Source organism: Wyeomyia smithii, chromosome 3 (assembly GCF_029784165.1).
Source record: "Wyeomyia smithii strain HCP4-BCI-WySm-NY-G18 chromosome 3, ASM2978416v1, whole genome shotgun sequence".
NCBI lineage: Eukaryota > Metazoa > Arthropoda > Insecta > Diptera > Culicidae > Wyeomyia > Wyeomyia smithii.
Window position 1 is genome coordinate 58610507 of NC_073696.1, and position 13935 is coordinate 58624441.

At 38.2% G+C, this 13935-nt stretch overlaps 1 protein-coding gene across 2 annotated transcripts; it reads right to left on the reverse strand.

Annotated features, from left to right (window-relative positions):
- Positions 1 to 8181: 8181 nt before the first annotated feature.
- On the reverse strand, positions 8182 to 11591 carry LOC129728067 (uncharacterized). Of its 2 annotated transcripts, none has more exons than XM_055686442.1 (11): positions 11438 to 11591; positions 11319 to 11378; positions 11055 to 11262; positions 10835 to 11002; positions 10695 to 10774; positions 10514 to 10638; positions 10273 to 10456; positions 9954 to 10206; positions 9043 to 9898; positions 8658 to 8982; positions 8182 to 8599 (listed from the first exon to the last, which is right to left on the reverse strand). In XM_055686442.1, the coding sequence occupies exons 1-11, from the start codon at positions 11484 to 11486 to the stop codon at positions 8319 to 8321; spliced, it is 2589 nt and encodes an 862-aa protein (XP_055542417.1). In that variant the 5' UTR covers positions 11487 to 11591; the 3' UTR covers positions 8182 to 8318. The 2 variants fall into 2 exon arrangements, with proteins under 2 accessions (XP_055542417.1, XP_055542418.1); XM_055686443.1 differs by having other exon boundaries at positions 8184 to 8599; positions 11055 to 11273; positions 11438 to 11507.
- Positions 11592 to 13935: the final 2344 nt, after the last annotated feature.

Here is a 13935-nt window from a genome sequence, read left to right on the forward strand (position 1 = left end):
ATGATTTTATACAATAAACAAAAATACAGGATGATTGTAGGATCTATATAATGTATGTTTATTTTAAAATACTTGACATTTCATAAAAATTGGGATTGCTACCAAATAAGTTCGCGGCCAAAACGCACCACATTAAAGGCCAGTATGCACAGTGTTTTATTTTACCATTTTCGTGCTCTGAATTAATAGCATACTTACATTTGATTTTTCCGATATACTTTATTTGGAAAAGTTTCTTTGTACGTTATTGCGCTTCTTTTGAAATGGATGATTCAGTGATTAATCCGTTTATGAAAGATATTAAGAATTATTTTTGGGGACAGCGAGATAGATAGCAGATGCTTTTTCTAGGAACTTTGTCAAAATCACCGAGTTCGCAAAGAAACTGTTAATTTTATGTATCCCAACACGTAAAAGTTGGATGGTGTAAAACCAATACAAAATTGTTCGTTTTCAGCGCAAAAGATGATGTAATTTGGCACCAGTACAATGATTGCGTGTTGGGCATAACGCAATTACTGCTCTAGCGTTTTTTCAATGTATTTGGCAGCTCCTAACTACTACACTCAAACAGTTTCAACTGGTATCAAGCAGCATTGCAAAGCGAGCGAGAAGCAAAACCTTTCCCCTTATTCCTGCTTGAGAACGAGACATATGCTACGCAAGTCTTTTGCACACACGCTTTTGAGAGAGTCTTTTTCTACGAGCGAGAGAGAAATTCCTCTCGTCGCTTGAGAAAAAATCGCGTGCAAAGGATGACAAATAATAATAATTCACAATTTACAAGTGTTGCCATAAAAAATCGGCAACGCTTTTGTGGCTTTGTGGAATGGAGGGTTTTGCTAGTTTTGCGGTGAAGCTAGCGTTGATTACAAAATGTAGTGAACAGAATTTTGTTTCGTTTTTTTTTTTGTCAAATCATTCAATTGTACTTTTCAATGACCAAATCCATCGAGATGAATCGTTCGAGTATTATAGCTATTTAAATCTAGTGAGTTCACAAGTAGTTGTTTGCTGCTTGCACTGCTCTATGAGTAGCATTCACTAATACACCCGACGTGAGAAATGAAGTGTCGGTATATGATACATATTCTGATTTCATTCTTTGTCAATGTATTCGCAGTACAACTGTTGCGTTATACGTTTCACACATTTATTGTGCGATTTCTGTGCAACATTTGTGCGAATCGGGAAGACACAATGATTGTACAAGACTTCAACTTTTGCGTGAATGTTCAACCACTTCATAACCTTTATATTAGAACATTTTGTTTGAAAGAATCCGTTGAACAGAATTTTATTCAGAGATTTTTCGAAAATTGATTCTCCTGAACAATTTGCGCGATGGCACATAGACACTAAGCAGTGGTTAAGTGGTTATTTCACTTATGAAAACTAATATGTAGTAGAAATAATGGCGAACTTCACTTTTCTCTTCTTTAGATTTACGCCTGAACGCTCGATAATATATATTTTCTAATTTATTAGAGTTATTTCAGCTTTGTTTGCCTTATTTCTCCTACGGCTTCAGTGAAACAGTTTTTCAAAATTATCAGTTGTAATGTTTATATATTCATTACCATTACAACAGCCGCAATTCCAGGAAACTAATAAACTCTGCTAAGAAAATTCAAAATAAACAATGAAGAAGGTTGCCTCACTTAAGATGACGTCATGTGTAAAACTTTACCAAAAATTACCATTTTTCATTACAACTTTTTCAAATGGTTTTTTACATTCTTCAATCCTCCCAAAAAATGCGCAATTTTTATGGGCTCATCTTTGTTGAAGATTGTGAAACGCTGTCTTCAAAAATAGCAATGTTATTGAAAAAAGTATCAATTTACCAAAAGTATAAAACAAAAGAATTTTCTTCATTGAAACAATCAAAAAGACTCTATTAAACAAATGATTTTGTATTCCTCTGGAATTAGAACAGATGTACTTTTAGAATACCAATTACAGTTCAAATAACCAATACAAGATATGTAGAAAATTATGGTTTAAAGAAACTATTAATATATATTTTTTATTTCTTAATAAATATAAGAGATATAAATTCGACTTCTCAAGCAAAGTTACTAGAAAAAGCATCTACTACATCTTAATCCAATATCACTAAAATAAAATGTGAGGACGCTATTAGTTTAGAACACGAAATCGGCAAAATAAAACACTGTGGTGCAAATATGCCTCTAGCAAAAATCAGCACACGAAGTGAGAAGCGCTTGAAGTCTCAGAAGTAAAAATAAAAGCAATGGAACATAACTACCATAAGTTGTCAAGCATTCTACCTCAAGTTCGATCGTTCTCGGGTAGAAACTGATTAAAGTTAGTGTAATAAGTTTATATATTCATAGTATTTTTAACTCCTAAACTGTAAGAATTAGAAAAACTACAGTTTTTTTTTTCAATTATTTGCTGCGGTCAGTTAACCATATAAAACTCATGTTGGACAGAGCCACAGACAATTCTACAGTTTTTCAAGTATAGTTTTTATGGCGCACTTGTTCAGGAAAGCTGGATTCACTTGAGAAAAATGAAATTCATCATTTGAGGCCTTAAGTATGAGTATTTAAGGGAGCTAACCGCACTGATCATCTTAACGCGCTGTTTCCGAAATTGAAAAAAACGCGCTCGAAATAATTTTGACCCATAAAAATTGATTTTAGAACCGCGGTATTTTCAGTAAAGTTGTTCCATTCATTATTCTCCAAACTATAGAAAGTGCAAAATTGTGATTAATCCACTTAACGATGAACAACAAATTTTACCTTTCTCATTTTCGAATATGAAAATTAACTTTGTTCGGCAAAGTTATGATTTTTTGCTCATAGTACCCTCGGAGAAGCCTTCCAAGCTGAATTTTACTCAAAATTGTTTCTCACTCGTAAGAAAATTTAGAACATCAACAAGCTGCAGCAGGATTGCTAGAGAAAATCCTTGTTAAGCCGTTCTTCGAATATTCAATAAGTTTGAAGTAAATAACATTTTCTACAAGAATGAAAATATTCTGAAAACATTCTGAAGAAAAGGATATTCAAAGTTACAACTAATGGAACACTTTTAAACGAGAAAAAAAAAGGAAACATGCCTATGCCAATATTCACTAATTAGCGTTACTTTGTTCCTAGATGCAATTAACATAATATCAACATGTTTTCCACTAAATACAAAGTTCTTAATATACGCCAATGATGTCGTACTGATAGCTAACGGTGCAAAAGTTGAACAAGCAGCACTAAATGACATACAAAATAGGCAAGAAAGTACCGGTTTTGAAATATCGGCTGAAAATCGCGCTGCAATAATATTTTGGCTGGGCAAAAAGACCACCATGACTGAAACACACAGAATCCTGAATGAGAATTTTCAGTATATCTATAACTCGGAGATGGAATCGTGAAAGGAATCGTTTCTGCGATACAGATAGAATCTGTTCGAAAAGCGTGTGAAAACCTTCTCATTGAATCCCCAAGAGCCCAAGTGTAGGAATCTTTAGGTTTCATTAAAAAAAAAATTTCGTGTCCGCATACACGCATCTGCATTAACTTTATATAGATGATAAAGGCGTGGCGTCCTGGTTGAACCTTTCGCGTCTCTGCAAACTCATAACACTAGTGGATTGCAATATATTCTACAATAAAAGAAAATTAAGATTGAGTTTTGAAAGAAGTGCCTGACATTTGGCAAATTTTGTCTGCAGAGCAATAGTACATACTGCTTGGCAAAAGATAACCCGGATTTGCGTTTCTAAGAAGACGGTGGACCTGATTGAGAAAATATAGATTTCATCTTAGCTATCTCTTTCTCAAAGTGTTATACTTTCTAATTTAATCCTGTAACTTTTTGATTACGTTCTGAAAATATAAAAAACCTATGTCTGGAAGTAATATTGAGCAAACACTCCTGCTGTAACTAATGGTAAGCATTTGAAAATTTCTCATTTTGAAAGATTTCATTTCTTCAAAACTAGATTCAATAATATTTTTATTTATCTTTCTCTGTGCTAAAACTGAAAGAAAATTATTCGAAAAGACCAAAACTTAAACATATACCTATATCAGCGAACTGAACACAGCGACTGTACATGGACCTTGAGTCCATTGGTTCTATCTTCTTGCTGTAACGCATGCATGATTCAAACGAAGTTTTCAGTAACATCAGAAATACTGAATGTGCAAGTTTGTCTGTAAAACCCAATGCTTGCGAGTTTGTGTTTTTTCAATTTGCCATTGTATAAAAGTTTCTTCAGAGTTTTGAGTTTATATATATTTGCGCAGACTTCCTGAAAATGTGTGCGAGAGCGTAACCTGAGAGGCAGATTTTTCGGGGTTTCACGCAGTTGCAAAAAATTTACAATCCTACATCTCACTATTTTGTGAACCGAGAATCAACATTCGACCGTGATGAAGTTCGAAATAGGGGGTTTTAGTTTGAAAAAATACCTGCTTTACGTAGGCATTACGTAATTTGTCTTAGATCTCTACGAGTTTTCTTTGATTTTGAAATTGAAAAATTCTATTTGTTTTAAATTTTCACTAACTGGCAAGTAGTGCACAGAGTGACATTGCTGTTGCTGGCTTTTTGGGGAATATAACCCTGATAAGCTAAGTGACATTTCTGCTGCTGGCTTGTGGAAAATATAACCCTGGTTTACGTGTCATAACAGGGATGCCAGATGTGAAGACATGTCTTAATATTGAAAACATTTGAGCGCGTGTGAATAAGTGGAAGTCTTATAGTCGGTTGTTTAACCTCACTCGATTTAATGTGTCACTGGAAGTTTTGTAAACTTTCAACGGGGACCGTGTTTACAAATTTCCTATGTATGAAGACATTATTTGTGGAGGGTGAAGATACTTGAAAAATGACCTGGCCTCCCTGTGTCATAGTTTCTTGACGGTAGGGTATGTCTTAAAACCATTTACAGTTGTTAAAATTCGAAATCGATTTTTTCAATAGTTTTGCTATTTAAATTAAGAAAAGTCAGTAGAATATGTATTTCTTTTGACATTTCTTATCAAAAGAAACAATAATATAAATACCCCTAGAACACTTTTGTAACACTATTGTAACCAAAGCCTTAAATCCAGGAAAGCCCAAGTTTAATAATCGAAGTACGCTAACATGATTATTACTTAAAGCTTATTGAATTTATTATTTTACTTCTATTTTAAGCAGTAAATGTGGAACTGACGATTGAAAAATGTACTAACTGGGGAAATAGGTAATTAGAAATTTACGAAAAATATTTTCCCATGTCACCTTCCAACGCCTGTCACCATTAGCCAGCAGTAGCGATGGGCGATACTTGTATCGATACCAGCGGTATCGATACCAGGAGCAGAAGTATTGAGTATTTTGGCATCGATACTCGTTGCTAGCGATTAGTAGTGGTATCGATACTTTGCCAACGATTCTTTGAAACGATACCGATACCACCGATGCCTTCTATTGGAGATAAGCGATACCAGTATCGATACCAGCGGTATCGATACTTCGGCCAAAAGCATCGAGTATTTTGGCATCGATACTTTCTATACCGATACCACGATACTTGGTATCGTTTTGTGCAAAAGTATTCGAGTACTCAGGTATCGATACTTCAGAGAGTATCGCCCATCCCTAGCCAGCAGGTTTGTAGGAAGCTACCAGGCCGGCTTCATGGAAGGACGGTCTACGACTGACCAAATCTTTACACTGCGGCAGATTCTCCAAAAGTGCCGTGAGTTTAGAGTCCCTACACGCCATCTTTTCGTCGATTTTAAAACCGCATACGATAAAATAAACCGACAAGAGCTATGGAAAATTCTCGACGAAAACGGCTTCCCGGGGAAGCTGACAAGACTGATTAAGGCTACGATGGAGGATTTGAAGTGTTGTGTGAGAATTTCGGGTGGAACGTCGGACCCATTCGAGTCTCACAGGGGCTCCGACAAGGTGATGGTCTCTCCTGCTTATTGTTTAACGTCGCGCTAGAGGGGTGTTATGAGACGAGCGGGGTTTGACATGCGGGGCACGATTTTCAACAGATCAGGTCAATTTATTTGCTTTGCGTAGACGTGGATATTGTCGGCAGAAAATTTGAAACGGTAGCAGACCAGTATACCCGACTGAAACGTGAAGCAGATAGGATCGGACTGTAGATAAAAACGTCAAAAACTAAGTATATGCTTGCAGGTGGGTCCGAGCACGACAGGGCACCCCTAGGCAATACGGTATCAATCGACGGGGATGAGTTCGATGTGGTCGACGAGCTTGTGTACTTCGGCTCTCTGGTAACTGAGAACAACGATACCAGCCGGGAGATAAGGAGACGTATTATCAGTGGAAGTCGTGCCTACTATGGGCTCCATAAAAAACTACGGTCGCAAAATCTGAGTCTTCGCACCAAGTGTATCCTGTACAAAACGCTAATAAGACCGGTCGTTCTCTACAGGCATGAGACGTGGACAATGCTCGAGGAGGACTTGCGACCACTCGGAGTTTTTGAACGTCGGGTGCTAAGAACCATCTTTGGCGGTGTGCAGGAAAACGGAGTGTGGAGGCGTAGGATGAACCACGAGCTTGCGCGCCTCTACGGTGAACCCAGTATTCAGAAAGTGGCTAAAGCTGGGAGAATACGCTGGGCAGGGCATGTAGCTAGAATGCCGGATAGCTACCCTGCAAAATTGGTGTCGCTTCAAATCTGGCGGGAACGAGAAGGCGAGGGGCGCAACGAGCGAGATGGGTGGACCAGATGGAGCACGATCTGCAAAGTACCGGGTGCCCGCGGAACTGGAGGCAGGCAGCCATGGACCGAGTGAATTGACGGAACCACGTTATGCAGGCCATGTCTTAGGACGTACGGCCATCTAACAACAACAACAACAACGAAAAATATTGTCCAGCAAGTGGGACGAAAAGTGTGCAAGCAACACAAAATAGCTATTTAGCGAGGCCGATCCGGTTTTACGTTCCGGAACTGCGGAATTTTATGAATATTTAAACAAAATCTTACAATTATTGGTTCATCAAATTACTTTCACAGACCATTTGTATGGCTTTGGTTACTTTGGTGATATGCCCTCGAAATGGTCCTTCCGGAACAGTTTCTGGATCTGAGAATTTAAATAAAAAATCCTCGAATACCATCCAATGTGACCGAATGACGTCCTGAGACCCGAAAACGATCCCAGACGCCCTTTTTAACTTCAAAATGGTGACTTCCGGTTTCTGGAAAACAACCTAAAATGTGCCAAATACCACCCAAAATAAGTAGTCTCGGAATTGAAATGATGCCCTAAGACCGCAAATTAGGATGATGATTGGGCAGTTTTGAGGATTCGTTTTTCAGGATTCCTCATCGAAAACGCTCACAATTCCAATGTGGGAAGAATCTATGTGAAACTAATGTTTTCGTCCAGGCGTTTCCAATTCTGAGAATTCTTCAATGTGAAAGCTTTCGAATCCGACGGATTCTTCTAACGCGATTCTCATTCAAGAATCCAATCATACAGACTGAGCAGTCTTGGGGATTCTTTTTTCAGAAATCCTTACCGAGAACGCCCACGATTCCAAAGTTAGGAATCCTAAGAAATCTTTGCGAACCTTATCTTTCCGTCATTATTAATATTAATAATACACTACTCCAAGAGCCAGCGTGTAGCAAAAAGTATTTGGGTTGGAGATAGATCTACTCTCCCATAGTTATACAAATCAATCTATTCTGGATTCTGGAATAAAATGTACACTGCTGAGTGCCAAAAATATTTGAATGTTAGGAACAATTCACAATAGAGGGTTGTGAATGGTATACGGAGCATTTCACACCACTCCTACAATGAACAGACAAAAATGAAAATATCCAGTCTATGCACATGGCTAGAACAACGATCTGCAATATACATAGCAAGGGTAACAGCATTTCGGAATGAAAGTGCGTTCGACGAAGAAAACTCATTTGAAGAAAATAGCTCATAAATATCAATTGAGAGCAGTAGCAGTTCTGAAGAGACATGGACACAGTTTCGGAAATTAAAACCGCAAGGAGAGATCAATAAGATTGATAACCGGAACATAGAAAAGCGAAACTCGGCCTTTTGTTTATTATTCATATACTTCCCAGCCAACTGTTTGATATAGGTACAAGATAATTGCTTGGAAATAAAGGCCCTAGTCTACTAGTGCACCATGGGAAAGGTCTAAGGTACTATCAGATATATTGATTTTCGGAAGAGCACGATGACACTTCAACATAAAAATGAGAACTGCTTAAAATTAGCACCGGTTATTATTTATAGAACCATTTTATTTCTTCTCTATGAGCTTAACAATCACACATTTTGTGCTATCCAATTAGTGAACGAAGATATTCGGGTAAACATCATGTAATACCAATCCCTGCAGTCCGGGGCATCTACCGCAGAACCAACGACGAACTGAACTCCATCGTTTCTATACCACATCAACTGACTGTGGGTGCTAACGCAGGTCGAGTTGCTGCCGCGATCTCTAGCGCATATTTGCGTCCCGAGCACCTTATTGATGTGTGTTCTCTGGCAATCCGAATTGTACATTGCTAGCACCAGGGAAGACTGGATTTTTCCGGTTTCTTCTGTTGGAAGTAAACACAAAGTTTAAATTTACTGGCTGCTCGACCATGTTAAACTTACCTGAGTAAACCATTCGCAATTCTACAGGGGTATGTGTTTCTTTGGTCCACAAGCACGAGGGAAACACTTGAGAGCTCCACTCCAGTGTATTATGTAGTTTAACCAAAGCCAGGTCGTTGATGTTATCCTCGGAGGAGTTATAACCTGGATGTATCACCATGCAACTCACTTCGTATCTAACCTCCGATACATTCGCAACCAGTTCAACCCAATCCGGGGTGACACTTCCAAGACAGCTGGCCGTGGTTAAAATAACGCTATTTGTGATGATAGTACCAATGCATCGAAATTCCAAACTGTCTTCAACCAACCAGCCCAAGCGAACCTAGAAACAGACACCAAAAAGCGTTAATTTTCGAAGGCAATTTTAATGGAATTACATTACCATTGATCCATTGCGAGAATTTGGCATCAAACTTTGAACAGTTTCCGGGCAGTTTGCAATGTCTGGGTGGATGCTTTCATTTTTTCTAACGTGATCGAATGGACAACAAACTACCGAACTTGACGAACATAGCAGGAAACTGTCTGTTGGAAGCAGTTGGAACCACATTCTCGAACATTTTGATACATGCACACATATGCCTAACAGTTCACCACTTAGGGTACAAGGATCCCCTTCAATAAGACTGGTATCGATAAACTGTAACGCTGCGTTACCTTCAGAGCGCTTAGGAAGCAACAAGGACTCCATCCATGCGACGTAACTTGCCAAACTAGTGGCTATAGCATGTTCTCCGAAGCCACAATCTGGACCGTACTGTACCAACCCGTAAGTCGTAGGGTAAACATTGCCGCTACGAAACATTGATTCGTCAATAGCCCCTCCGTGTACTAGCTGACATGAGTCAGGAACCAGGAAGAAATCTTTTCCGAGACATATGTGCTCAGTGCCTAAGCCATTTTTCAGGCTGGCAGAGAAACTGTCAGGAACTAGACATGTGGATGCGTTCTGAACTTTTAACTGCACTTTAAGATAGCCAGGCGTCTCATCTGATTCATCTGGCCAAAATGCATTGATATCTGCTCTACCGAATCCAAAAATGTTCGCTTTTTCGTAAGGAATTGTATTGTCGTGCCATATACAAACTGGTTGAAATTGGCTAATGTCGATAAATTTTTCCAAATCCAGGACAGCGATGTTGTTGTATGCGGAGCCATTTTCGAAGTCGGGGTGGATGTGGACGGATGATACATTAATCCGTACGTTTTTCGACAGCACTACGTGAGTTACCGGGAATCTGAAAACGAACAGTTTCAAAATTGCCAAGCGGCCTTAGGTTGCCATCAATTTACCCATCGTGATGGACACAATCAGCCAAGGTCACTACCGTCGACTCGTCGATAATTATCCCGTGACAATTGCGAGCTTCCTTCGTATGCCACGCTAACTGCACTACGTACGAGGGAAGTTGATCTTCCAGTGACTTGCTGCGATGCCCAAGGTTAATACTAACTGAACTATTACTTTTGTGCATAATGATGGGATCTTCATAATCGCGGAACATCACAAAACGTAACGCACACGAGGTAGAGTTGTACGTGGCCTCTGCAAATATTTACAACAAATACGCAACTGCGCTCGCGCAAGCTAGTTTAAAATGCTTTATAATACCATTTACTGGGATTCCATACGATTGCATAGCAGTCACTATCCAAGCGTAATAGTTGGACACCTTAGTATATGCTACGGTAGCACTAGCACCACAATCCAACCCATCGGATGATATTCCAACCAGAAATGGCGTTATCCGTCCATTGTGCATTAGCCGGGTTTGGAGTGGAGCTCCTGCATGAATCTAGAAATGGAAGACTTCATGACGAATGGACATTTAGTATTGAGCGACATTATTTACTTCACATTTCTCATCGTTCTCGACTAACACGCAGACATGTTCACTCATGCTATCTGTTTGATTCGTACAACATTTCGAGAGTTTGGTTGTTCTGAATGATACTCTCAGCGGTCTTTGTTCCTGTGCTGAGTAGTTAGAAAAAATTAACTGAGACTCAAAGTATTCCCTGAGTTAAGTTTACCCCAAAAAGCAGTTTCTAGTGTTTTAAACCGAAACTCTTTCTCTGTCCAAAGGCATGTGGGTATCGCCGTACTATTGATACTGTAGATAATCATTACATAAATATTTGATTTCAACATTGTACAGTATTCTCAAACATACGTTACGTTTCTATCCAACCTCAGAAGCGCAATATCATGGTTCGAAGACTTTATATTATATTTTGGAAATCTGGTGACATTGACTATTGCAAACTGTTTAATGTCCTCAGGATCATCATAATCATCAACATTCAAACCTCCGAACCCTACCACATTCGGTTGCTGACCACTGGGGGGAAACACTGTTTGTTAAACAATCGATTCTAGACAACATGACTAACTTGAAATCCATCGTACACCGAGCAGCCGTCAGTACGACGTCAAACCAAATCAACGTTCCCTCACATCGCCACTCGACTGTCTGATCTGGTAGGGTCCATCCTATGATGCCCAGGTGAGCTGTTTCCTTCAAGCGAGATGGATGTCCCAAAGCTGGACCCACTAAACGAAACTTGTAATGCGGTGGAAGGCGGTAACGTAAATGGCAGTCTACGAATGATCTACAAATAATAAATTAAAGTTAACTCTAAGTCGCGTCTACTCACCATCCAACGATGTCCGCTCATTTGGGAGCATGGGAGGTCCATAATCAAAAATACCTTGAACTAGATAAATTGAGTTGGGGAATGTATTAATAGCACAGTATTATGCTAACCATACTAACCTTGTTGTATAAAATAGTAACCTATCACCAAATATACTGTGTAAAACATTACAATATTTATTCACGCTAACGTGGTTTAATGGGGACTGCTGCCACTTCAATCACAGTAAAAACTGCATTAAACATGCAGGGCGTTGCAACGCTGAACTTGCACTATAAGTCCGAAGCTGAATGATATGACATTGTGCAGCCTTCAAATGAAGGAAAAACCCGCGATTATAATCAAGTAAGTATAACGAACGCTGACATGTGTGTTGGCTGATAGCATTTCTATTGCCACAAACAACTTCAGCTATCGTTGAAAAAGCCTTAAGATCGCACGATCTGGTTTGTTTCAGTTGTTTGTTTTTTGCTTCCCCCCGAATGAAGATTAGAATTTATACATAAAATAAGCTAGCACATACCAAACAGTGATTTTTGGATATCAAATTGGAATGAAATATTAGTTTTACGTTTTGCCTTTCTCCTAGAAAGGTATAGCAATCACTGGAAAAACCAAAGGTATAAAAGTGCTCCAAAGTGTCGAATCTCGTGTATCAATCGACTTAGTTTGACGAGCTGAGCATTTTCTGTATGTGTGTGTGTGCGTATGGGTGTGTGTGTATGTGTGTGTAACGCTCTTCCAATCTCACTCGATTTTCTCAGAGATGGCTGGACCGATCTTCATGAAATTAATTGCAAATGAGAGGTCTAATTGCCCCATAAGACCCTATTGAATTTCATTGCAATCGGATTTTTAGTTTAGAGGTTATGTTCAAAAATGTGAAAAGCACGAAACATCATTATCTCAGAAACTACTCAACCGATTTTAACAAAATTAGTTTTAAAAGAACGAGCTACTTAAAAAACCCTTAACTTTTGAGTTTCATGAAGATTGAACTTGCGGTTCAGAAGTTATTTAAAGAAACGTGTTCTGGAGGGTGTTTAATCTCACTCATGTTTCTCAGAGATGGCTGGACCGATTTTCATAAAATCAGTGTCAAATGGAAGGTCTAGTTGCCTCATAAGATTCTAATGATTTGTTTTGCAATCGGACTATTACTTTGCCTGTTTTGTTTAAAAATGTGAAATCCAGCTATGAAAAGGAACATATTCCGAAGACTACTCAAACTCACTCACTTTTCTCAGAGATGGCTGAACCGATTTCAGTTACATAAAAAAAAAAAACATATGGCCACAACAAAATTTAAATTTGGTATTGTGCTATTCGTACGTTCCCGGTACTGCTCGTGATTGAAGTGTACGAAATTCAAAGTCATTTCTTTTATTTCGCTATTTCTTCACACGTATATTTTACTCCTTATTAATAATTTTTTTAACTTTTTGCCTTTCTCCTAGAAAGGTATAGCAATCACTTGCAAAACCGAAGATATGAAAGTGCTCCAAAGGGCCGGTGGCATATATCACTCGACTCAGTTCGACGAGCTGAGCATTTTCTGTATGTGTGTGTGTGTGTGTATGTGCAGATTTTTATTTTCACTCACTTTTCTCAGAGATGGTTGGACCGAATCTAATGAAATTATATGCAAATGAAAGTTCTAGTTGCCCCATAAGACCCTATTAAATTTCATTGTAATTGGATTTTTATTTTGGAGGTTTTGTTTAAAAATATAAAAATCACGAACCATCAATATCTCAGAAGCCACACAACCGATTTCAATAAAATTGATATCAAATGAACGGGCTATTTTAAAAACTCTTAACTTTTGAATTTTATATAGATTGAACATGTGGTTCAAAAGTTATGAAAAGAAACGTCTTCTGAAGACTGTTTAATTTCACTAATGTTTCTCAGAGATGGCTGGACCGATTTCCACAAAATCAGTGTCATATGAAAGGTCTAGTTACCCCATAAGACCCTATTGATTTTATTGCAATCGGACTATTACTTTGCCTGTTATGTTTAAAAATGTGAAATCTAGCTATGAAAAGAAACATATTCCGAAGAAAACATAAACTCACTCACTTTTCTCAGAGATGGCTGAACCGATTTTCATGAAATAAGTGTCAAATGAAAGGTCTAGCTGACTCAAAACACTCTATTGAATTTTACTGTAATCGAACTGTAACTTCGTCTGTAATGTACCAAATTGTGAAAATCACGAAACTTTATTATCTCAGAAGGTACACAACCGATTTGATCAATTGTATTATCAGATGAACAGGCTAGTTAAGGGTTAACTGATGAATTATGATTTAACACGTGGTTTCAAAGTTTGGCTGCCCTATACGTTCCCATTTCATTTGATTATAATCGAATTAAGCAACCGTTATGTATTAAATTGTTAATAAAACAACGAAATTCTATTATCTCAAAGTTTACACGACTTATTTGAACATTACTAGTGTCATACGAACGAGTCATCTCTCAAACTTACAAATAAAAAACTTCATAACAATTTGATATGTGGTTCAAAAGTTATGGAAAGACAAGAAATTCAAAGGCTATTTAAAACTATACCTGCTTTGATCAATATATGTGGCCACAATATAATTTA